Source organism: Megascapheus bottae, unplaced genomic scaffold (assembly GCF_031878675.1).
Source record: "Megascapheus bottae isolate mThoBot1 unplaced genomic scaffold, mThoBot2.hap1 HAP1_SCAFFOLD_240, whole genome shotgun sequence".
In the NCBI taxonomy this organism is placed as follows: Eukaryota; Metazoa; Chordata; class Mammalia; order Rodentia; family Geomyidae; genus Megascapheus; species Megascapheus bottae.
Window position 1 is genome coordinate 155,944 of NW_028327362.1, and position 26,424 is coordinate 182,367.

At 43.9% G+C, this 26,424-nt stretch overlaps 1 protein-coding gene and 1 long non-coding RNA gene across 8 annotated transcripts; one reads left to right on the plus strand and one right to left on the minus strand.

Annotated features, from left to right (window-relative positions):
- The first annotated feature begins 405 nt into the window (after positions 1–405).
- LOC150040012 (uncharacterized) lies at positions 406–16,455 on the plus strand. Of its 7 annotated transcripts, XR_016534117.1 has the most exons (6): positions 406–458; positions 2,578–2,731; positions 13,370–13,451; positions 13,798–14,061; positions 14,285–14,564; positions 16,053–16,455. XR_016534117.1 is itself a non-coding variant. In XM_090327450.1 (5 exons), exons 2-5 carry the CDS (start codon positions 2,670–2,672, stop codon positions 16,347–16,349), a joined length of 705 nt encoding a protein of 234 aa, XP_090183576.1. In that variant the 5' UTR covers positions 406–458; positions 2,578–2,669; the 3' UTR covers positions 16,350–16,455. The 7 variants fall into 7 exon arrangements, 4 of the variants coding, with proteins under 4 accessions (XP_090183576.1, XP_090183577.1, XP_090183579.1 ...); XM_090327450.1 differs by lacking the exon at positions 14,285–14,564; XM_090327451.1 differs by lacking the exon at positions 14,285–14,564 and having other exon boundaries at positions 417–446.
- On the minus strand, positions 13,938–24,364 carry LOC150040013 (uncharacterized). The gene is made up of 3 exons (XR_016534120.1): positions 24,345–24,364; positions 21,982–22,076; positions 13,938–14,337 (listed from the first exon to the last, which is right to left on the minus strand). It is a non-coding gene; the product is annotated as an uncharacterized LOC150040013 (long non-coding RNA).
- Positions 24,365–26,424: the final 2,060 nt, after the last annotated feature.

The following is a 26,424-nucleotide window of genomic DNA, read 5'->3' on the forward strand; positions in this document are numbered from 1 at the left end:
CCCATCTTCTCATTCTTGTGAAGTAGGAAAAAGTAGTTTTGACAACAGTACATGCAGACATGAAGTCTAACAGGGGAGTCATATGAGTTTTGAGGATAGAGATGCTAGAGAAATTCCTTGTTTGCTTCAAAATCCTTTCCTCTGGAGGCCTTCAATCATTCATTTGTGTCTCATAGTCAGCATAAATGTTTTCTCCAGTCAGAAGGGAGCTTTTTAGAGTCAAACATTGTCCAGAAGCAGAGTGATGAAGATGCGGCCCTCTGTGTGAGTACTGGACCCATGCATCCAGCTTCCTGTTTCCATGCAGACATTGCTAATCACTCACCGAACATGTCCCTACTTGATGTGGAATGGAGCGTGCAATATTTCCCAGCACAGCCCCTCAGAGTTCTAGAATTAGGTAAACAGATTAGCATTGATAATGGAACCTGTCTGTTATGCAAGCAGTAAGTGCAGTGGTAAGCATACATCTGGGAGCCAGATGTTGAGATTTGAGAGGGAGGGGATGAGACAGAGACAGATAGAATAGTTTAATTCAGTGATTTTTAGTCCATGACTAGCTGCTCACAAGGGATGACAGGGTTGGGGAGTAAGGAGCTAAAGTTCTGGAAACTACCTGACTGTTAGTTAGTTAGTTAATTAATTTTCTGTTGGTCATGGGACTTGAAGTCTGGTCCTGGGCACTGTCCTTGAGCTCTTTTTCTTTTCAGGCTAGCACACTGCCATTCTGAGCCACAGTGCCACTTCTGGTTTTTAGGTGGTTAATTGGAGATAAGAGTTTCATAGACTTTTCTGCCCCTACTGGCTTTGAACCTTGATCCTCAGATCTCAGCTTCTTGAGTAGCTAGGAATGCAGGTATGAGCCACCAGCACCTGTTTTATTATTATTATTATTATTATTTATTTTTTTGTACTGGGATTAAATTCAGGGCCTTGTGCTTTCTAGGTAGGTGCTCTATTACTTGAGCCCTGTTCCCAGTCCCTTGGCTTTTAGTTTGGTTTTCAGATAGGTCTTGTATTTTCTCCCAGTTCAGCCTTGAACTGTCATCTTCCTACCTCTGCCTCCCAGGTGGTTGAGATTATAGGCAACTTTCAACAACCTTTCTTTTCTTTTTAAATCGGAGGCACTGAACAATCTATAGTCAAAATACATTTTTGTTTCACTCAAATACTTTTAAGAAGCTGTAGCTTCTTGAGAAAGTTTGAAATTCTCCATGGTGCACGCTCCTTTCTGTGTCCTCCAGAGAAGGTTGAGACATTTTCCTGGAAAGGTAATTTTGGCTCTAGTGAAGATGTCACCATCTGCTTGCCTGCCGGGCAGCTGGCCTGGCTGAAGGAGAGCTGGGGCTAGCTGCTTTGAGATCTGGGAGAGTAGGAGGTCCAGGGCACAGGTTGGGGAGGGGGATTGTTTGTGGCTCCCAAGGCTGTTCTTGGGTAGGGTCTTCCTTCCCCAGGCACCTGCTCAGTTGGGGAAGCCCCTCCAGCATCTCCCTCCGGCTGACTCTCGCTCCTGGCTTTCCTCCCCATCCTCTGTCAAGAGCTCCAGGCTGCCTGCCATTCCTGTTGGCACTGGCAGCAGCCAGAACAGTGCAGGCTTTCCTGGCAGCGGGGTCCATGACTGCTTCATTTCTCCTTCTGCTCTTTCACATTCTTCTGTCTTTTTCTCCATGGCCTGGTACCCAGCAGCCTGTGGCCAAAAAGGGCATTGATTACCTTTTTTAAAAAAAAAAATTTTTTTTGCCAGTCCGGAGGCATGAGGCTTGAACTCAGGGCCTGAGCGCTGTCCTTGGGCTTTCTCAAGGCTAGTGCTCTACCACTTGAGCCACAGCACCGTTTCTGTGTATGTGGTACTGAGGAATCGAACCCAGGTCTTTGTGCATGCCAGGCAAGCACTCTACCACTAGGCCAAACTCCCAGCCCTTACCATCTTACCTCCCCCCTTCTCTTCTCTCAGCCTTCACCCAGTAGGGATAGATTGCCCGCTTTCCCTCCCTCCCTTCAACAGGCAAGTAACAGACATGGGACGTGGGCTCTGACATTGCACAGGGCTCGAGTTTCCCCCTATCCCCATTTCAACCAACAAACCAACAGTAGTGCACACCTGAAATCCCAGCTCCATGTTGAAGCATAGACAGAGGAGGATTATGGTCCAAGGGCCCACTGAGCTGTCTTCTAGAGAGATCTTTCTATCAGCCAGGCCTTGGTGGCTGACATCTATAATTTCTGCTGCTCAGCAGGCAATGATTGGGAAGATGGCAGTCTAAGGCCCTCCTGGGCAGAAAAGAGCCTATTTCGACAGACAAGTGGTGTGTGTGTGTGTGTGTGTGTGTGTGTGTGTGTGTGTGTGTGTGTGCAAGCCTGTACGCACACACGTGTATGGTTTGTGCTTTTTCCATTATCGGCAAGTGCGATCTTGGCAGACATGGGAAGATGACATGCTAGATGATCAGGTAGAGAAAGCACCTTAAAGAGGAGCAGTACACACCAGCCAGCATTGATTGATTACTGATCAGTGCATCTGTAAATATCTCAGACCCAACACTTTGACCTAGGTGCTCTTATGATCTCATGTTACAGGTGACTGAAGTGAATTGATGAATGAACTTGTCACTACCGGTGCTTGAACTCAAGGCCTCACACTCATATTCCTGCCTGCTATCCCCAGCTGCATGGCTGGTGCTCTACCACTTGCCACACCCCTAACTTCTGGCTTTTTGATAGTTTATTGGAGGTAAGAGTCTCAGGGACTTTTCTGCCAGGACTGGCTTTGAACCGCCATCCTTAGATCTTAGACTTCTGAGTAGCTGAGATTACAGGTGTGAGTTATCAGAACTCTTGAGATGAAAAAAGGAATTGCAAGGAGAGTGACTTTTCTAGAACATGAGAATGCTTGGGAAGGGTCCTTCTCTTCCCTTGGCCTTTCCCTCAGGGAGATGTCCTTTGTCCCCTTACTGGCCTGGTTGCAGCCACAGTGGCCTTATAACATCCAAAACAGCAGTGGCACCCTCCTTGGAGCCAATTGGTGTAACCTCAGAGGGGTGTGCCTGCAGCGGACTGATTTCTAGTTCTATTCTTCTCCCCTGGAGATGGGGAGGTGTGGATGGAAAACAGCAGCTACAGCAACAAAAATCTGAGGCTGAAGCCTAAGGCTGGATTCAAAACCTTTAATTCAGAGTGAAAGACTTTAATCAGGCTATAACTTGGCTCCATTCCTAAATGCTACCATGTTAAGAAAGGAAAAGAAATAACAACAATAATAATTCAGAGAATGCAAATAATAGTCCAACCTAAAGCCAGGAATAGGTCAAAACAGCTGTAGTTTCTCTGGGAATGAAACATTCCACTCTTTAAATTATTGCAAGGAAATGTATCTTGTTTTCCCCAACTGAGCCTGGAAGTGAATTTTTAAAAAAAATCTATTACTGCTAGTTACTGATTCAGCAAGAGTTGCTTTATTGTTATTGTTGTTGTTTGCTTTTCTTTCCCTTTTCCTTTGCAAGCCACTGTCCACTTCCATCTTTTTCTGCCCTTTTTCTCCTGGGTGTACCAGAGGAACCTTCTAAGTAAAAAACAAAACTTCACTTTGTGTGTGTATGGCCAAGATTCAAATTTGCTATGATTCATTGGAAGGGGGGAGGGGCTGGCAGAATTGGAGGGAGAAAGGACCCATGGAGCCTCTCAGATGTAAATAATTCAGGGTTTGGAAGTGCTCATCTTTGGACGTATTGGAGCCATTGGGAGTGTGGACGGCTGGGAAGCAAAACTGCTGAGGCAAGCAGGAGAGAAGCAGAGTCACTGGCCTGGATTGGGTCAGCCAACAGAGCAGCTGCATGTGTTGGAGAAGCCAGCCCATGTGGGGCATGGCGGGGGGCCCAGATCTGGGGATCCCCGGACTCTCAGAACACATGAGGCTCAGTGTCAGGGGAGCCTCTTGTTACACAAAAAAAAATCTCAGGGAGGTGTAACACTCACAGCCTAAGAAAAGGGAACAGTGAAATCCTAAACAGTATTTAACAGGAATAAGTTAGTATGAGTGTATTCCTATTAATATACTATGAATGATATATTAATAACATTAATGACATAGTATAGCAATATATTCATGAGCTAAGGTTAATAGAGCTGATTCTAATTAGTATTAATAGAACTCTTACCACATATGAGGTTACTTTTCAAGTCAGGTAAGTATTCTCTCTCCTTTTTTGCTGGAATTTGAACTCAGGGCCTCATGTCTACTCAGCAAGCACTCTTCTGCTTAAGCAATGCCCCCAGCCCTCTTTTGGGGTTGATTATTTTTCAGATAGGGTTTTAATTTGAATCCTCCTACACAGCTGGGATTACATGTATGCGCTACCATACCTGATTTTTTTTCTTTGAGCCAGGTTCTCGGTCTATATCCCAGTCTGACCTTGAATTTGTGATCCTCCTGCTTCCTCTTTGTGAGTACTGGGATTCCATGAATTTGTGCCACTAAATCGCTGACATTGATTTCCTTTCCTTTCCTTTCCCCTCCCTCCCTCCTTCCCTCTTTCTTTTTTTATTTTTTCTTTCTTTCTCCTCTTCCTTCCCCTCCCCTCCCCTTCCCTCCCCCTCCCCTCTCCTCTCTCTCCCCCTCCCCTTCCCTCCCCTCCCTTCCCCTTCCCTTCCCTTCCTTCTTCTGCTAAACCAACCTTGAATTCCCCAGGACAAATCTGATTCAATCATGCTCTTTCATCCTTCTTCTAAATTACCAGATTCCACTGGCAAATATTTTTGAGCATGTTTACTTCTATGTTCTTTAGGAATATTGATCAGTAATTGCATTCACTGTCCAATAGGATAAGCCTGAATTACATGATGCTCCATGCAACTAAATCTAAATGGATTACATTATGATGTAAAATTGAAATTCCACTGCTTTGGATATTCCAGACACATCTGAAGTCAAATCCATGGATTAGAAGTCAAAACCAATAATATTGGATGGTACCAGCATGTCTATCATATTGGACAGCACAGAGAGCTTTCCCTGCAACCTAAGCTTTTGTATGTCTTTGAGCAGAGTTCAAACTTTGACGTTTATCTGTTGCCTTTTATCCTTAGTGTGGTGGTGGAGCTCTTTCCAGCCTTGGAAAAGAAACTCTGTGATGGATCATCTGACATCTGTTTTTTTTTCCCTACCCCTAAAAGTGTTCTTTAAATTCCCAGCCTAGGAGGGGGTCAGCTCAGTATTATGTAAAAGCAAGGTTTAGTTTCATTTAAAAAAGGGAAAGGTGTTTTAGTTTGGCCAGTTCTAGGCAGAACCCAGAAGTGCTCTTATAGGATGCATATTTCACAAACCAAGATTTATTCCAGAACAAAGCTCTAGCATAGCAAAGGTTTTGTCTGGCCAAGTGGAATCCATCCTTACTTTGCATGAGCAAACCTGCAGGTACAATATTTTACAAGGCACATCTCCTTTCAATAATTAAATACCTATGCCAGCATGTTGTAATTTTTAAGGACATAAAGATCACAGAGAAATGGAGCGCTTTATAGTCAAGCAAAGCTCAGGGAGGGTTGTAGATGGGGGGTGGTTTAGGGAGGGTTGTTAAAGAGGAGTATTCTGCTTAATGAGAATGAAAAGGAAATTGTAACTTGGTTCCAAATTGTTCACTGGGGTCAGGAGACATGGAGTAAGAAGGGCAGTGCTGAGATCTCAAGCCCAGCTGGGACTCCAGGATGGGCTCACATCATTGATTTTTTTTTAACTCTGTGAAGGAAGGCTTTCTCTTGGACATCTTGTGTCAAATTGGAAAAGAGATTTTTGTAACGGACCCCTCCACCCACCATCAGAGGCTCTGTACGAATCATATCCCTGAGATGCTGCTGGGTTTAGACAAGCTAGGATTTCTAATGGTGGTTTTCCCTTTCAGTGACCTTGGGCAAACCAGTAACCTCTCTGACCCTCTCTTTCTTTTCAGGGAAACAGAACAACAAACCCCATTCTCTTAGTGTGAGATCTGTGGGCCAGCCCCACTACTACTCTCAAGAGCTCTTGCTATAACCGTGGCTGTGTGGGCCACTCTTTTGGGAGGAGTGTCATAGTCCCCCCAGCTGGGTGGTTGGGGGTGAGGGGTGTTTGAGGGGACTAATAGAGAGAGGGGAACATTTTCATCCTTCTCAGCCCCCATTCTTTTCTAAGTTAGGATGAAGTTTAGATCAAGGGCCAGGACCTTGACTCCCCCTGCCCCCATAATTGTGAGCGGTTAAAAGAGGTTCAGGCGAAAAATACAGGCAATGGTCACAAAGGAGTTGGAGACTCATTGCCACCAGGAAGTCAAACACCATTGCGGAGTGAGGTGCTCTCGGAAGGCAATCGGAGGAGGATGTGTTTGGACAAGCAGGGATTAAAAAGAAGGGTATCTTAGGAAAAATGGTAAACACCATTGAGCATTATGAAGGGTTGGCAGTGCAAAGTGTCTGTCGGACTGTGGGAGAGTAAGCAGGATGTCCTCATAATAGTCCCATATGTGCCTGTGGTCCAACTTGATTTAAAATTTTATGTCTACAGGAGAAATGCCAGAGTAAAGAAATCGCGGGGGAGGGGTGTTTCCAGACATCAGGGATACCCGTGTGGCTCCACAAACAGCGCACGCACCTTTTTACCCAGACAGTTCTATTAATATTGGATTTCTGCTATGATTATAAAACATCATCCGACACAAGCTGTGCGGTAACATTTCTCCCCCAGCAACCAGGGAGCCCGGAGAAGCTGGATTGTCATTTGCAGGAGACAAATGACAATAATCCCTAGAGATGGGATGTGCAGAAAAAGATATAATCCTATTAAGAGATTGCCATTGTGCACGTTGCCTCTTGTGGTCCCAAGTGCAGATGCAGGAAGGAGACAAGGGGGCCTGTAACAGCTATAGGAAGGAGCTCTCCCTGCAGTTGGCAGTGACAGCGCCCTGCCATTTCTGAACAAGGGTCCTTGGGGTATCGGATCACAGTAAATGACTGAGGGGAAATGTACTCAAGAAAGGTGATAGACCTGAACAACTGGAGTTTCACTTCTGAAGGACCTGGAGGAAGCCTGGCCATGACTCAATTTTTTTCATATATTTTTATTGTAATTAATAGAAGGGTTACATTATATTCATCAGATAGAAGGTACATTACTTCATAAATATTGATACCCTTTCTCATGTCATGGTTCCCATTTCCCTCCCCCTCTCCCCATACATCTTGATTTTCCCCCTTCCCTCTCCTATTTCAATTAAGCGTATATAAAATATATCAGATAACAAGGTGAAATATTGTAACAATATGAGATAAAGGGACAGCAAAAGGACAACAATCACTCATTATATGGCTTCTGTTTCTATATCCTAGAGATCCTTTCATTTAGCATCATACTGTATGGCCTTATGTATCTAGGTTTTGCTCTATTGTGAACCTCTCCTAGGAGAGCCCAAGGTTTCTACTGATTATTGTAAATGAGGGAAACCATTGAGCCTATGTTCCTTTGAGTCTGGCTTCCTTCACTTAATATGATTTTTTTCTAAGTCTTTCCATTTCCTTACAAATGGGTGATGTCATTCTTTCTGAGAGCACCATAGAATTCCATTGTGTATAAATACCACATCTTGTTGATCCACTCATCAACTGAGGGACATCTGGGTTGGTTCCATATCTTTGCTATGGTGAATAGTGCTGCAATGAACATTGTTGTGCTAGTGGATTTAGTAGGTCCTTGTTTCTGGACGATTGGTAAATGCCAAGTAGTGGAATTGCTGGGTCATAGGGAAGCTCTATATTTAGTCTTTTGAGGAACTGCCATACTGCTTTCCATAGAGGTTGAACAAGTTTGCACTCCCACCAACAGTGTAGTAGTGATCCCTCCTGTCCACCTCCCCTCCAGCATCTGTTATTATTAGATTTCTTGATCCTAGCCATTCTAAATGGAGTGAGGTGGAATCTTAAAGTTGTTTTGATTTGCATTTCTTTTATGACCAGAGATGCCATGACTCAAGTTTTACACTCTTAGAGCAAACCCTGTAACTTCATTGGGTTGAGGACCAGGTAGTTGGAGTTCTAAGTATGTGTGAGATCCATCAATCGGTAAAGGATAAACTATTATTATTATTATTATTATTATTATTATTTTATTATTATTTTTGCCAGTACTGGGCCTTGAACTCAGGGCCTGGGCACTGTTCCTGAGCTGCTTTTTTTTTTAAATTGTTGAAGGCTAGCATTCTACCACTTGAGTCACAGCTCCACTTCCAGGTTTTTGTTGGTTAATTGGAGATAAGAGCTTCATGGACTTTCCAGACCATGATCCTCATATCTCAGGCTGGCTTTGAACCATGATCCTCATATCTCAGCTTCCTGAGTAGCTAGGATTACAGGGGTAAGCCTCCAGCATGGGGCTTAAGGTCTCTATTTGAGTGATGAAAATGAAACCCTTTAATTCATGCTATGTTTTAATGGGAAATGGAAGGGAGTGAATATTCAATTTATGACCCCAGGAAATGAGCACACGTGCACATGCAGATTTTAGTATTTAACAGTGAAGATTAAGACATTCACTGGCCCCCAAGCAATCACTTTGGATTATTTCATGCTCCATGCTTGCTACTCAGTAAGATACCAGCATGGTGTAGAAGAAGAGACATGAGTTTTAATAGTAGAGACATGTGGTGGGTTCAAGCCTAAGCACAACCATTTTCCAACTCTGGGACCTTGGGTAACTTCCTTAAACTCTTGCAACTTTGCTATTCTCATTTGTGCACTAGAGATACTATTCTCTGAAAAGTAGTAAAATATTAAATATTCAAGTAAATTATGATCAAAAAGAGTTACTTGTTTTTTGTCTTGGTGAAGGTTGACACCTCTTAGTTTACCTCTTAGGATCTCTTTCCTTCCCTTTCGGTTAATACTACTTTGATGATGGTGATAGTTGCTGCTGTTGTTATTATTACTATTATTTTAGTCCAGGTGGTTTGGATAGAGATCAATCTGATCCACAGGCAGATAGATATACCAATCCAGTCCATTTCTCTGCATCTATGGGATTGGTCCAGGGAGGTCATGTGATCAAAGATGGCCAATATGACCCCACTGTCTTTCTGGTTTCTAGAAGGAAAAGCTCTATGGCTCTTCTGGGTGCTGAAACTATATAAGAATATCCCTCGAGGGAGTGGTGCTGTGGCTCAAGTGGTAGAGCACTATCCTTGAGCACAAAGAGGCTCAGGGACAGAGCCCAGGCCCTGAGTTCAAGCCCCAGAACCAGCAAAATTGAACTCAAAATTGAGTTTGGGGCTTGAACTCAGGACCCTGCAGTTGTTATGCAAACACTCTACTGGAATGACATCCCCAGTCTTTATTTAGAATTACTATGCTTTGAGATTTGCAATAGAGCAAAACCTTGATACATAAGGCCATATAGTATGAAGCTAATTGAAAGGACCTCCAGGATATTGAAACAAAAGCCATATAACGAATAATTGTTGTCCTTAATGTACTATGTTGTCTCTCATCTCCTTTGCTGTCTCTTGGTTATCTCATATTGTTATAGTATCTCACTTTGTTATCTGATATATTGAATTTATTTGTATTTGGTTATTTGATAGGGAAGGGGGGAAAACCAAGACAGGTGGGGGGTAGGGAAATGGGTACCAAGACATGTGAAAGGGTATCAATGTACGTGAATTAATGCACCTTCTATCTGGCAAATATCATGTAACCCTTTTACTAATTACAATAAAAAATTGCAAAAAAAAAAGAATTGCTATGCTTTCCCATGGAATCTTTACAACCTCTAACTAGACTTGCAGAGCTATTTCACCAACACGGAGTTGCCTCATGGTTCTGTTCGGGGCTTAGGTCTTTTATTATTTATGTAACAGTTCCCCTACATTATAGTTCTGTTTGACATGCTCAAGTCACTTCCTGTCTCTGACTGGACGCTGAGAGCTGGAGGGCCTCAAGCAGGATTAGATGGGCATGGTTCTGTGGGTGGGTATTATCTTCACTTTACACAGGAGCAGAGATGTTTAGACAACCCTTTGCAAACTGTCAACTGTCATGGAGCCTTGTTGGAGTAGAAATAGATATTGAACTCAGGTCTTTGGGACTACAGAGATCTTCAGGATTTGGCTGTGTATGTGTATGTGTAATTATATATATGTATATATATATATATATATAATTTTTTTCAAAGGATTCGGCTAAGAACAAAAATCCCTTTTGAGAAGGAGGAAATCTTTTCAATGTGGAGAAGTATCTTAAAAGGTTCTATATCTGGGTCCTTTCAAACTTGAAATTTATATGCAAGGAATAAAACCAGATGAGAATGGATGGTGTTGGGATGAAACGAACAGGTTTGTGTCTTTTCTGAGCTGATTTGTCTCAGTAAATCCCCAGAAAATATCGCTTGTCTCATTTTCCCTTCAAGCCTTTTGTCTGAGTTTCAGCTGAGAAGATTTTTCCCCCTCTCTCGTTCTTTGTAAATTCTCTTGATTTTGGTTATATAACAGGAGCAAACAATTGCCTTTACTGAAAAAAAGTCTCAAATGAATAGCTATCAATGGTAATACTAGTAATTAACAGTTTTTTTCTCTGTCGTGCCTGCCCAAAACTGCTTTTATTGATTTATTTTGACTCTGTTCCATATAGGACAATTTTCCAGCTTGCACAAACATATGCTTATCTTCTTTTGGGCCCAACTCTCTTGGACTCTATTTCAAAAAGAGCGTTAACTCTTCAGGACAGAGCTGACAGCAGACCAGAGGAAAGGAATTGGGGTGCCTCAAATGAACTGTACACTGGGAAAGATTATCAATGAGTGTGAAACATAGAGCACCTCTTAGTTTGAAGTTTGACATCCTGGCTTTCCTTTCTGAATGAAATTGGAAATTACACAGAATTGGGGGTGAGCGTGGTGGAGGGTGGCAAGATGGAGGGGTCCATCCAAACAAAAAAAGCCAAGGTCAGAGGGGAGAAACAGTGCAAAGAAAGAACCAGTTGGCTACTGGCAGCTCGCGCTTACTCAGGAGGCTGAACTCAGAGGATTGTGTTATGAGCCCAATCCAGACTAAAAAGCCCGTGAGACTCCATCTTCAAAATATTCAGGAAGAAGTCAGGCTGGAGGCTTAGCTTGAGTTGGAGTGTCAGTCAAACAAGCAAGTGAAGTGAGCCCAAGGCCCTGAGTTTAAACCCTGGTTCTAAATAAAGAAACAAATAACAAAGTAAACAAATAGGCAAGGGCAGGGGAGGAAAAACCAGTCATCAATTCTCCCTTTCTCTCTGCTCTCCTGAGGTCAATCTCAGTTATATGAGTGTCTTTCTTGCAATCCAAGTGAAAAGGTAATTCATGGTACTGAAAAGAGAATTCATTGTGTTATTGAGTTTCTTAAACCCCAGAATTGAACCTTTTATAAAATTAGAGGTGAGAAAATGAAATGACACAGGAATAGCATCCCCCTCAATATATTTGAAACCCCACTGGACATAATCATAGTATGGAATATACAACTTTGTGATCTATTTTTTCAAATCAATAACTTTTCTTCAATGCTTGCACATATATACTCAGTCTTCTTGACTGAGTTGTATTTCATTGGATGGATGCATAGAGCATGCTTAACTAATCACAGTCACCTAGTGTTGGCTATTGGTTCCTTTTTTAGTTTTCTTTTTTTTTGGCCAGTCCTGGGCCTGGGCATTGTCCTTGAGCTTTCTCAAGGCTAATGCTCTACCACTTGAGTCATAGCACCATTTCTGGCCTTTTCTATGTATGTGGAATCAAACCCAGGGCTTCATGCATGCTAGGCAAGCACTCTACCACTAGGCAGCTGTCTTCTTGAGGGCTCTTCTGTCCTGCAGGCAGATGCTCAGGGTGAAGGACGAGCTGGCAGCGTCCAGAGTGAACGTCCCTGGAAGTCACCCAGCAGCAGATGGAGCTAGTGGATAAATGCAGCCTTGCAGGTGTGGAGTAATTCTAGGGTGCTGGCTCTATGGTGCTGAGTGGAACCCAACCTAGAGCAGAACCATTCCTTCCATGGCCTGCCTTCTGCAGTGGAATTTTACTACATGCTCTTGGAAGCTGGGCTAGCACTTAGACTCAGCAGCTGGAGGGTTCACTGAGGCCATACACAGCCAACACTCCCACCCCCTCATGACCACAGAGCTAGTGTCAGGAGACAGACGTCCACAGACGGCCGTGCATAAATCTTGCCCACAATGTATTCCTGTGGATGGCAGGATCAGACGGTGGGCACTTGACAGCCAGCTGGCAGTAGTATTGGTACCCTGGAAGTGTCAGCAGGCTTAATTACCAGCCCTTGTGCCAATTCCAGGACAAACCACCAGCCGTCTCCTCACCCCTGCCACCGCTGCCGCTCCACAAATCCCTGAGGCGACATCAATAATTCATCTGAGAACCAAAAAGTGCCAGGCCTCTGACACTGTTGTCTTCCAGCCTGGTCCTACCTTCTGGGCCTCGCCTGGTGTCCCTGTCTTGTCAAACGTCAGGTGTGGTGTGAGGTGAAGAACGATCTGCGGGGTGGACACGTGTTGTCATTTTCTGAGGAAACAAGTATTAGAGACAGGGATTAAATGCTCCCAATTAGAGGTCTTTCTTGCCAAGCTTCTTCAGGAGAAAAAAAGAATTTTCTCCTCAGTTGATGTGCTATCCTTATGGAGACCTTGGGGGAGGGGCAGAGGGTGGGTATGTGGAATTCATATCTGGGAGCAGGTGGCCATATCAGAAATAATGGCTCGAGGTACTGGGAAAATGTAATCAATATTTACCTGCTGAGAAGTCCCAAGAGGAGAAGGAAATGGACTCCTTCCCTACGGCACAGATTTCATTCTGGTGTCCTGCTTTCTTTGTGTATTTGGCAGCAGGGGAAAAGTGCATGATTTTTTTTTTCTGGTGGTGGTGGGGAGAGTGTTGGGATTGGTGGAATTATTCCATCATCGGCCTGCACACAATAATCCATTATTCAAGCATGACAAACTTAAAATACTCAGTCTGGTCTCCTGGTATCTGCCTGGTTTCTTATTTGTGTCCAAATGAATGCAACCCATGACATACTTTTTAAAAATATTATGATTCTCTCTCTCTTTCTCTCTCTCTCTCTCTTCCTCCCTCCCTCCATCCTCCCTGCTATCTTTTGTCTAGAACAATCATTATCAACATTAGGCTTCATTATCTGTGTCGTCAGCTCTGGAGAACAAGAAACTTATGTGGGTTGGTAATGTTTCTCTAGACTTCATTTTAAAAACAACAACAACACACACACACACAAACAAAAAAAAACCAACAAAGCTAGACTTGTGACAAAACAAAAGTTCTCTAAAACTCCAATGTAATATAATTTAATTCATTCTTTCCCTGCAGAAGTGTAGCAGCCGGAGTTTCTGTGGCACAAGAGACGACAGAAAAGGTGGCTGATGGCATTAGGCAGAAAAGAAATCTAAAGGTGAGGAACAGAGGAAGCAAGGCCATGCTTGGGGAATCAAGTAGCCGGAGATGTCGCTGCTGGTCCAGTGTCTTAGAATCCACTATATTGCTGAAGGCAATCTCTCATCATACTCTCCAGTTGGATTCCAGGTCCTGAAGAATTGCTGCTATTTCCGCACAGGTGTTGAGGCCAGCCAGACACCCAGCCCCTGTCCCCCACCCTCCACCATGTGATTTCATTTGGCAGGGGTCTGAGGACATTAGTATTCTCATAAGGACCCTAGGGTTGCCTTCTACCATCCAAGCAGGTCCCTGTCCCCTGTGGGAGTCTGCTCAGAACTCATTCAGATCACTGCTTTCTCCAGGGTCCCCAGGAAGAGGAGGGCTACAATGTCTATGAGGTGGATTGCTGGTTGATGGTTCCCCTCGATGCCTGCTCTTCACACACTGAGAAATGGACAACCCAAGGTGATTGCGTGTCAGGACGCAGTGTCAACGGAACCACCGTGGTCTGGCCTGTGGTTCGGGGCATGGTCTCTGCAGTCGAGTCAGCATCAGCTGAGATGCTGTCTAGACCCTGGCACACCTGGCAGCTGGGTGCGAATGGAGGAAAAGAGCAGAGATGTCAGGTAAGGTGCAAGATACCCGGTTAGATCTGAACTGTAGATAGACTGTGAATCATTTTGCCAAAAGAAGTCTGTTTCATGCAATATTTAGATCCTACTTGCCCTCAAAGAAAAAAAAAAGAATCGTTGGTTGTCTGAAATTTAAACATCCTTAGGCACCCGGCATTTATGTGTATCCCAGAAGTTTCAGGGCTTGCTTTGTCTCTGCCCGCTCTTGTCTTTATAGGAGGCTTCTTCTTCATCATCTCGCTCAGATGGGAAATCAGAAGTCATAAAAGGCTTGAGGGGGAAAAGAAAAGGACAAGAATTTTAATGTCCCTACAGCATGAACTCTATTTAGGTTCAGTGATGTGGAACAAGAGTCTTTTCCTATTTTCCTCTCTTTACTGGTGTCCTGTACCAAGACTCAAGATGGACCCAGAAACCATCACTTCCATTCCAAGGATGTTTGTGGGACATTTCTTTCTGATGTAGAAAGAAGGTAGTCTAACGGGCCCGTTGGACAGGTATGCATTCTGTAATTCAGCAGGTAGCTTATGGTTCAAAACCATCCTGGGCAGGAAGTACCTGAGACTTTTTTTTTGCCAGTCATGGGGCTTGAACTCAGGGCCTGAGCACTGTCCTTAGTCTTTTTCTCTTTTTTTTTTGCCAGTCCTGGGCTTGAGCTCAGGGCCTGAGCACTGTCCTTGGACTTTCTCAAAGCTAGAGCTCTACCACTTGAGCCTCAGCACCACTTCGGCTTTTTTCTACATGTGGTACCGAGGAACTGAACCCGGGTCTTCATGCATGCTAGGCAAGCACTTTAACCACTAGGCCAAACTCCTGGCCCATCCTTAGTCTTTTTCTCAAGGCTAGTGCTCTACCACTTGAGTTACAGCACCACTTCCAGCTTTTTTCTATGTATGTATTACTGAGGAATCGAACCTGGGTCTTCATGCATGCTAGGCAAGCACTCTACCGGTAGGCCAAACTCCCGGCCCCGTACCTGACACTCTTATTTCCAATTAACTACTGAAAAAAAAAGCCAAAAGTAGATCTGTGGCTCAAGTGGTAGAGCATTAGCCTTGAGCAAAAAAAAAAAAAAAGGAAAAAGCTTAGGGACAGTGCCCAAGCCTGAGTTCAAGTCTCAACACACAACACAACACACACAGGAGAATATTAGATAATTCCTTAAGCTTACTCTCCAAACAAAAACTAGCTCCTATGTAGCCAACCAAGGGGTCCTTAAAAGAGTATAGTAGGAAGTAGAGAGAGATTTACTACAGAGGGGAGAGACGACACAGGATAACTTCAGTAGAGAGAGAATGAAATAGAAAAATGGAGGGGGAACAGGACGGGGGCGAGAGAGAGGAACAAGAGAGAGGGAGGGAGAGAAGCTTCAAGTAACGGAAGGGTGCAAGGATGGAATTCGTGACCATGTGAAGGTCACAGGCCCCACATGCTCTTTGAAAGGAAAAACAATGGCTTTATTGAAGGTTGGAGACAAGAGCATACCAAAAGACCTGTCTGTCCATTGGCCAGGAGTGATGGCTTTTTCATCTGATTGGCCAGGGCAGGGGAACTAGAGGTGTGGGTTGTTTACAAGCAGAGTCTTGGTAGAATCAACCCCACCTGGTCCCAGTCCAGGTGCAAGGGTTAAAGAGTTCTGATCCACTGCGAAGCCCGCTGATGGCGGCATGCTTCTTCTCTTCTACCTGGGCTGTGCTTGCTCCTCAGCTTCTTCTTGACAGGGTATTTTAGATTAGACTCGAAGGTTCTACAGGTGCACCCCAAGAAAGAGCTCTCCTACAGATCTCCAGGAACAGGGAAGTTGCTGTTTGATGGCTGGGTTTCAAAGCCTTTCGCCCTCATGTTGATTTTTTTTTTCACAGCTGCAAGGCAGTCTGTAAGCCCTGCCCTTTTACATGACAACGCCCTTGCATTTCTAGATGGAAGAAGAGTGGCTGAAGGGTTGGGGGTACCTCACGTCTCTGGCCTTTCCCTTCGTCATGCAGCCTCAAAGTGAACTCCATCAGCCAGCCATCAAGGGGATGATGTCTCTGCAGCAGCAGACTCTTCTCCAGTCACGCGGCTGTCTGGACACGGGGTCCACAAGCTGCAGACCAGGTAAGCTGGGCCTAAACCACAGGAACTATGAGGTGACTCACCAGTGTCTGGTATGTTGGAAATGTGCTTTGGCAACTGAAAAGCAATGCCATCCCCTGCCTGTAAAGAGCATCCTGGGAAGTAGTTTTGGGGTAACCTTCAGTCTTTTGCTACCCATTCCTCTGCTGTTTTCTGTACAAGGCTGACCTCAGGGACTTGAAGGCCACAAAGATAGATTTTTTAAAAATATGGAATGATTATCAGGGTTTTCTTCTTGTTTTCATTTTTTTTTGGTGTTGAGAGCTCAACTCAAGACCTAGGCGAATGTTTTAAATTTAGATCAAGAATTTGAGAAATTGAGAACAGAGTGTGGTACAGAAAATAATGTTTGCTTGCTGTCCTTTTGTGTCTTTTGAGACAGTGAATTTGAGGTTCTCTGCCTCAGCCTCTCAAGTTCTGGGCTTACAGGTGTGCAAGATCATGCCCAACTCATAGAAAACACTTGGATTGAGGCAAAAGGCACAACCTGGAGTCACTCGGGGTCAGATAGAATTTACTGTTTAGTAGCATTGGCCGTGTCAGACCTCACACTTAATGTCAGCCATTTACCACCTAATATTTCAGTCAACAGTTGATTTGCCTACACTAACAAAATTGCGTGATTTAAATACATATTTGTAGCCGTTATATTTTTATTGTAACTTTATTATAATCTTTCACTCGTTGTACAAAGGAGTTTCACTTCCACATGTCAGTTTATGAGCACATGCATCTTGATCAGCGTCAGTCCTTTCATCGTTCTCAGTAGAAGAGATAAAAAAAAATTGCAATATAGTTTTGGCTTACGATGAATCCCTTTTGAGACTGTGTTTGGGTATCTATTTCTTCTGGAACTAGACCTACCTCCCAACGACAGGGGTGAATACACATCTCAAATAGGGCCAATTCTTTCTCTCTCACCATCCCTCTCATCTTCCTTCTCTTTCTTCTCCCTCTACCTATCTCTCCTTCCTTCTTTGTTGTTGTTGTTGTCGTGGTCCTTGTCCTCCTCCTCCTCTCCCCTCCTCCTCCCCCTCCCTCCTCCTCCCCCTCCCTCCTCCTCCCCTCCCCCTTCCTCCCCCTCCCCTCCCTCCTCCTCCCCCCTCCCCCTCCCTCTTTCCTCCCCCTCCCTCCTTCCTCCCCCTCCCTCTTTCCTCCTCCTCCCTCCTTCTTCCTCCTTCTTACTCTTCCCTCCTTCTTCCTCCTCCTTCCTCCTCCCTTTCCTCCTCCCTCCTCCCATTTCTAAGTAGTGGCCTGAAGGGAAACACAGGCATGTAGAGTCTATCTGTGGTCTTGTGCAGACAGACCAAAGCAGAGTGGGGGCCTTCTTGATTGTTGAGCTCCTAGTGTTGCCAGCACCCAAGGTCCTCACATGTGCAGTAGTTGGGACAAGGTTACCTTGCAGAGGTGCCCAGGCCGTCATGGAGAATTGAGAAAGAGATGAGCGGGGTGGGGTTTACAGTCTTTCCGTGTATCCTATCTGCTGTTTGAAATGAAGGCTGTTGGTGGTGTGACCCACTATTTTCTTTCGTTCTTCAGCTTTAAGGAGATGCGGTTGATGTAATAGCTTGTGTACGTTTTCACGTGTGTCATTAGAGGATGTTCCTTGAGTCACCACCAATACCGTGAATAGATCCACAGCATCCCAGCGTGTCCTGGAGCCCCTTTGAGGCCTTTCTCTTCATTGCCCTCTAAACCCCAGGCAACCACCGATCTGTTTCCGTCACAAGTAATTTTTATTTTCTAGTATTTTGTGTCCAGGGAACTCTACAATATGTATTCTGTGTTTTGGTCTGGCTTGTTTAATTCAGCATAATAATTTGAAGATATGTTTCTGTTGATCCTCACATCAATAGTCCAGTAGTTCATGATTGATCCATTTGTCTGTTGTTGGGTGGTTTCTCCCCCCCCAACTTTCAATTTCTGACTGAAAATGATGAGTAATAGTGTCTTGTACATTTGGCTATATATCTTTTTGTGGACATAGACTTTCATAGTCTTTCTCTTAAAAGTACAAGGGCATGGGAAAGCTGGTTACATGGCAAATGTATGCTTTTAAAGAAACTACTAAGCCATTTTCTTGTCTGTTGCCTTTCTCTCTGTCTCCTTTTATTTCTCTCTCTTCCTCTATTTTTCTCTTGATTTCTTTCTCCCTCTCTTTGCCTCACTTTGTTTTCTCTTCCCTTCCTCCCTCTCCCTCTCTTCCTTCCCTTCCACCTTTCTCCTCTCTCTTTCTGTCTTTCTTCTCTGCTGGCACAAGGGCTTGAACTCAAGGCCTGGGCACTGTCCCTGAGATTTTTCACTCAAGGCTGGCATTCTACCACTTAAATCACAGCTCCACTTGTGGCTTTTTGAATAGTTAATTGGAGATGAGTCTCATAGACTTTTCCTGCTTGGGCTGGCTTCAAACCAAGATCCTCAGGTCTCAGCCTCTCTGTAGCTCAGATTACATATCTGAGCCCCCAGCCATCTTCCTGCTCTTACACAGCACGATCAATCTTTCCCTTCCTTACTTTTGGTTCAAATCAGTTCTAGTTATGTTTCTTGCAACCCAAGAGTCACGGTAAGTATGGAAGACACTGCTTTGGGGAAATTTATTTGTAGGATTGGGAATCTGCATATTATCAAATAATATTTACTTAGAACAAATAATGCTCAGAAGAAGCCATGTGAAGGCTTGAGCCATACCTAACATGATTTAATCTGATCAGCTCAGGACCAATGATTTTAAACCCTCACACTGGGAGAAATTGCAACCCAAACAGCCCATAAATACTATCATTTATCATCTGATCTCATTCCTTGTTATTCCTGAGAGCAAATGGGATTCACAAACTGAGAGAAGACTAATGGTTGATGTGGTTAATTTGAGCAGTGCTTTTTTTTTAAATTCTCTAATGAGTTAATAAGAATTTAATAAGAAGTTTATAATTGTTGCCAAGATGCCTGTGAGGTAGGGAAATGTTCTGCCAGGGGCAGAATATTTGAACCAAGTGATGCAAAGACAAAAGTGGCAGCGTGCCCGAGTTAATGTGGGGCTTTGCCACGTCTAAGGCCACCTCTGGCTGAAGAGCAGGTGAAAGAAGAACAACAGAGGGACTAAGAAGCATGGCTCCAGGCTAGATGGCTTTCTTGAATTCTGATGCGGGCTCCTATCATCTTGTGACCTTGCCCTTGCCCTTGACCACAGGCTTGCCGCTTCCCTGTGCCTCAGTTTCCTACAAAGCAGAGATACCCAAGCATGTTCCCTGTTGATTAAGTTCTCATTGCTGGGACAAACAACAGAGAAAACAACCTAAGAGAAAAGGCATTTGCTCTGTGCTTAAGGTCATTCTGGTAGGAATGGTGCAGGAAAGATCAAAGCAAGTTATGTCCTGGTGGCCAAAGAGGAGAGGGGAGGGATTGAGAGGATGAGGAAGAGAAGGGAGGGAGAAGGAGAAAGTTTGCTTGAGGTGGCTTCCTTTCCCTTTTTCCTCTTACCCTGATTAGGCCCTGGGAGGATTCTGCTCACTTTCAGAGAGATTTCTACCCCTTCATTGGGTCTTCCCTTCAGTTATTGCTCTCAGGAAAGGACTCAGACACAACCCAAGGTGGCCTTTCCTAACTTCCTAGGTTTCCCCCAAGCCAATCAGGATGCCATTCAAGACTAACCATCACACTGCCTCTGCTGTGCTTCTCTCTCTCCCTCTCTCCCTCTCCCTCTCCCTCTCTCCCTCTCTCCCTCCCCCCTCCCCCTCCCTCCCTTTCCCTCCCTCTCCCTCCTTCTCCCTCCCTCCCTCCCCCCTCCCCCTCCCTCCCTCTCCCTCCCTCTCCCTCCTTCTCCCTCCCTCCCCCTCCCTCCCCCTTCTCCTCCCTCTCCCCCCCTCCTCTGTGTGTGTGTGTGTCCTGGGCTTGAACTCACGGTTTGGGTGCTGTCCTTGAGCTTTTTTATTCAAGGCTAGCACTTGAGCCACATCTCCTCTTCTGGCTTTTTTTTTCTTATTATGGCTAATTGGAGATAAGAGTCTCACAGACTTTCCTACCTGGGCTGGCTTTGAACCATGATCCTCAGACCCCAGCCTCCTGAGTGGCTGGGATGAGAGCTATCGGTTTCTCTCAGGGTTCTTTAGAAGATAAAATGGGTTGATAGTCAGGGGTGCAGGGGACGCCAACAGCAGTCAACACAGTTAGCAAATGTTCATCCACAGTTTTATCACAACGACTGTTGGTAGGTTCATCATGCATAGCATTCTCCCCAGTTGAGTGCAGGAAATTCACTTTTCCCATTTCTCACTTAGATGTTTCGGACAGTCTGCTTTAAAACAATGGATCATCATTTTCATTACTGATGAGAATCTGGGGGTTCAGTAACATGAACAAGTGGCCAACTGATGGAGCCAGTTTTCCAACCCAGAATGGCGGGTCCCTAACGGGCATGCTTTCTTCTATGTACTGTTTTGAAGCTGTCCTAGACTCCAGGGACTCCAAGGTCAGCTTAGAGCTGTCTTGCGCTTAGATGCAGGAGAGAAAGAGCTCTTCCACAGGAATGAATGCTCAGGATTTCTATCAGTTCTCCTAAGATCCAGATGGGACCTGAGGGCTTTGGGTGAAGAAGGCCTTGTGAGCCTTTTCTGTCTTAGGGCAAAGCCAAGGGAGCCCACCATATCCTGTAGGCCAGGGGGTCATTTCCCAGCATGTAGCTTTTCCTCCTCACTGCAGCTCTGTGAGGCCTGGGATAGGAAATGTTGGCAGGTATCTCTGAAGCCATGGGCCCTCAAGTGTGGTCAACCTCACTACTCAGGTGTCTCGTGACTCAGAGGAAACCGGTATGCCTGTGAGTGCATGCCACCACTCGAGCTCAGGGCCTGGGTGCTGTCCCTGAGCTTTTTTTGCTCAAGGCTAGCATCAATGTCAACTGAGCCACAGCGCTCCTTTTGGTCTTTTAGAGGGGGCAGTAGTTAATTGGTGAATCTCAGGGATATTCCTTTCTGGGCTGGCTTTGAACTGTGATCCTCAGATCTCAGCCTCCTGAGTAGCTAGGAGGACTGGCACGAGCCCATCAGCACCCAATCCGTTATCCCAGTTTTACAGGTCTGGAAAGTAGATTGGTGGGGCTCAAGTTCCTAACCCAGAAGTGATTTTAATGTGTAAATGATGGAAATGGGATTCCAACTCCGGTCTCTACTGATCTGAACACTTAAATTGCTGACATGGCTGAGTGGGAAGGTAGCCAGGTGGTTTGGTTATACAACTGATCCATTCCCAGGGTCTCTGTGTCCTAAGAGGTGCAGTTTTCCACGTTGGGTGGTTAGACAGATGAATTAGTTGGGTGATCCATTCCTGTTAGTAGTGGAACAGTCTCTGGGTAGCACATTCCTCAGGTTCTGGGGTGATTTTGCTTCTTCCTTCCTTGTCATGCTCAGCTCAAGGGCTGTAGACTCATTTTATAATTCTCTGTCTTCCTTCCTGGCTAGCCCGGCTCTGGCTGCATCTGCTTTGATATGCGTTCCTGGTTTGATCTCTTATTTATGAGAGGCAGTTTTCACAGACAAAACAGAGAAGCAGGCCTTTCCATCCCAGCAGCAAATGTTTGCCTCACTTCTGGAGCAGGAGGCAGGCAGCCATGGCTTGACTGCTCTGTACCCGCACCTGAGACCAGGGCCAGAATCTGGACACTGGGTGGGGACATTTAGCTCATCGCCGTATTTTGCACCCACTGCACAAATGGGCCGTGTATTTACACCCAGGCTCGGCTCGGCCTCGGGGAGACCCAATGCTTTCCCTCCCCTGCACCACCTATTAATATATCGAAACACTAACCCACTGTGTGGTGGTGTTGAGAGATCAGACTTTGCTGGAGTCATGACAGGATAATGAAATTACAAGGGTGGGGACCCTCCTGACAGATCAGTGACCTGTAAAAAGAGAAAGGGAGATTAGACTTCCCCTTTCCTCTACCTGTGAAGAAAGAGATAACGAGAAAGCACCAAGGACTCCATACAGAAAGAGCTCTCACCAGAGGGCAGCCAAGCTGGATAACCTGGGTGCCAGACTTTCAGCTCCTCTGAATGTAAGAGAGAGATGTTTGTTACTTTTCACCGTATGGCATTTTGTTCAAGGACAAATGAAGATAGATTGCTCTTTGTCCAGAGAAGCCAATCTAGATTGCTGGATCCACTTTGAGTTTGCTAATGTAGATGGGCAGTTAGCAACTCCAGCAGAATGAAGCCTAAACTGAATGGAGGTGGCTGTGAGCCGTTTGAGTTTAGGTGGTTTGGGAAATATAACTTGAAAGGACAGGCATGTCTGGAGAGTGCTGTCTCCCTTACTGGTTTTGGCATATTTAAGTTAGGGAATCCTCAATTTACTTTGAAATTAGTTCTTTTGAAAAACATATCCTACAAAGTTGATGTAATGGTATATTTTATGTTATATGAACTTCAATTTTAAAATGTAGTAATCAACCAAATTAATCTATTAGGGTCTAGATTTATGTATTAATATGTTAATCAATTAATGTATTTACTAATCTACAGATATAAATCTATAAATCTGTCTACAGAAGTATAATCTATACACAGTACATGCATTTATATATAATATATTTAGTGTATATATTACAGCATATACAATCCAGTAATATACACTATAATATTTATATACTATATATACTATACTACTATATATTATATTTAATAATATAATTATACCATATTCTAAATGTTTTTATAATGTGTTGTAAGTATATAATATAATACATTTATAAATATAGGGGCTGGGAGTTTGACTCAGTGGTAAAGTACTTGCCTAGAATGCACAAAGACCTGGGCTCTATTCTTCCATATCACATACACAGGAAAGCTGGAAGTGGTAGAAAACTAGCCTTGAGTAAAGCCCAAGGACAGTGCTCAGGCCCTGAGTTTAAGCCCCAAGATTGGGGAAAAAAATAAATATAATCTATAAACATATTTTCTAATAATATAATATACTATAATAAGAGTGTATATTACAAATATATTAAACATGCTAGCTATATATTAGTACATTATATATCAATACATTACATACTAGTATATATTAATCCATACTCTGACCAATAAATGAGTTTATATTGACAAAAATTTACATGAACATGATTCTGTGTCATAGAGCTATGATAATGGATGAATGGGTATGTGCCAGCCCAAATGGGTCTTTGAAAATAATGTCAAGGATAAACAAATGCTGCAGGGAATAGATGAAACTATACCACAGTTCTATATGTTGTTGCATGTTGTTTATGGGATTTACACATGGCTTTAGTAATCTCTCCAGCAAACACATGAATAAGAAGATTGCTCAGCTGATAAAGAGCAAGCTGTCTATAAAGCCTGAGTGAACTTGGGAGAGGCAACGAGGAAAATTCCAGTGTTACTGAGTGTTATTCTAGATGTTAAATACACCCTAACGGATGTAAATAAACATTAACTTTTAATTGCAGAGGGTGGATATGTAGGTGTTGGGTTTATTATGCTGTATACCTTTCTATATAATTTTTTTCTCATTTAAAACCACGCTTGGTTATGCACAGAATGCTGTTAGAAAACAGAAAAGAAAATGGCCTCAGTGCTTGTTTGGGGAAGAGGAGTGGGGGTCAGAGGTGGTGGGACATTTATTTGTGCTTTGTGAGATGAGGGCAGCTGCCTAAAAACTATGCCCCTTTCCTGTCTGCTGTTCAAAGGTGGTGTTAGGAGAATGTGCCTGCAGGGGTGTAGCGAGCAGAGAATTAAACTTAATTAAACATGGAGAAGAATCCCTGGGTACAGAATTTGTGCTTAATGATTATTAACTGCTATTGGTACACGGATGTTACACATGATATATATATATATATATATATATACATATTTAAATTATGCCATCTGTTTTGTTTGTATTTTTGGAAGCTTATTTAAAAGAAACATTAGTATATGTCTTCTAACTTCTGGTAGTGTTTGACTTTTTTTTCCCCTTCCTAAGGTAGAAAAAAAGCTGTATTGGCTTGGTGATGCTTTTCTCAACTTGTTACATGTATTTACAAATAGCTAGGTACAAACATACACAACGCATACACCATCCATGCACCTGTCATGATCTATTCATCCATCTCTGTCTACACTTACATACATGACATGAGTGTGTGCATTGATGCATACAGTACTTACCCAAGGAATGTACGTTTCCAACATTAAGTTGGCTACTCCACACCGTATGAAAGACAGAACCGAGATGCCTGGGTTCCTTGTTCTAGAGCCCAAGGCTCTAGAACGTGCAATTGTAGTGATCTGAGAGAAAGGCTTTAATCTGAGGCAACTGGTGCACTAGCACGGCATAGAAGAAAGGCCTCACACTAGTAGTCAGCAGTTTCAACTAGCCGGCAGGTGTGTGCTTTGTGTAACTCCTACATTGTTTTAAACTCAATTAATGAATAAAAAATCCTAAATGGTGTTTGATCTTGGGTAAGTTACATCTCCTCTGTCTCTCTCTCTCTCTCTCTGTCTGTCTGTCTCTGTCTCTGTCTGTCTTTCTCTCTCTCTCTCTCCCTCTCCCTCTCTCTCCCTACCCCCCTTATAACCTGAAAAATGAAAGTTAATGCTGTTTCAGTGAGCCCTAAATGAGAGATTGCCAAGTATGTATGGTCGTGCACACTGCGTAACTCAGCGCCTCGTGAGTCTTTGACTTTAGTCTCTAATGGCAGGGCGTCGCTTTCCAGTCTGATGAACCGAGAAGCAATGTTGATGGCTTTTTCATTCCACTTCAGAATTCAATAGCCGCAGTGGGCACTGCAGCCACATGACCTCCAGATGTCCTTTGAAGGAACTGCTCCTCCTGTAGGCGATGGGCTGGGAAGTGGTGATGCCTGGCCTGGGGGTGGGGAGTGGGGTGCTGGATTGGGGCCCATGGTTGAGCTCCAGAGCCTTGTCTTCCTTTTGGATTTCAGACTAGGTGTCCCAGGATGGTAGGAGAAACGGCTCAGATTCTTGGATGATGGGCAGGACAGTGGTTAAACGAGATGACAGAATGAACAATTTGCAGAAGTCCTCCCTGCAGGTTCTGTCACGGATGGTCCCCAACATGGGAATCTCCTAAGAGGCCTCTCAGACTTATGAACTGAAACACATGTAATACGATCGAGTGGACATGAATGCATTGTGTATCTTTGTATGTCTCATCCTAGCATCAGACCCAACACAGGACACAGCTCAGTGGGAGTTCATTCATTCTGCCTCTGAATAGCTACTTTGCTAGTCCTGGACCTAGGTGTTGTCCCTTAGCTCCTTTCATTCAAGGCTGGCACTCTACCACTTGAGCTACAGCACCACTTGTGGCTTTTTCTGTAATTAATTGAAGATGAGAGTCTTGAGGACGTTTCTGTCTGGGCCATTTCTGTCTGGGCTGGCTTTGAACTGTGATCCTCAGATTTTATCTTCCTGAGTAGCTAGGATGACAGATATGAACCACTGGTACCTGGCTTTTTTTTTTTGCCAGCCCTGGGTTTGAGCTCAGGGCCTGAGCACTGACCTTGGATTTTCTCAAGGCTAGAGCTCTACCACTTGAGCCTCAGCACCATTTCCGGCTTTTTTCTATGTATGTGGTACTGAGGAATCGAACCCGGGTCTTCATGCATGCTAGGCAAGCACTTTAACCACTAGGCCAAACTCCCGGCCCTGCTTTTTAATTTTTAAAGTATTTCATAGGAAAATTTCCAACGTGTACAAAAAGTAGGACAATTATATAATAAACTTCCAGGCACTAATCCCGTGGCTTCCACAGTCATTAACATTTACAGGTCTGGGTCCAGATCTTCTCCCAAGCTTTTATTTCTATAATAATTTAAAGCAAATAAGATATTCTAGCATTTTACTCACAAGTACATTAGTATGCATCAATAACAGATAAAGACATTTAAAGGCCACATCGACATTTGACAATAATTTCTTATGTCTCATCTGTTGCTTAGTGAGTGTTCAACATTCTATATTTGCCTTAGAAATATAGTTATGGCTTTTTTTTCAGAGCAAGATTCAAATTCCTTACATTGTAACTATAGTAATGGTTTAGGACCATCAGTTACAATAGCGAATATCCTTTTCTCTACATGCTTATTTGTCTTACAGATGCCCCATATTCTGGATTTGACTGATGATAATCATATTTCTTCCCAACATCATACTCTGTGCCCTTTATTTCAAACTATATGTGTCCTTTACATACAGCCAGAGGCATTACTTGTCTTCTTGTGGT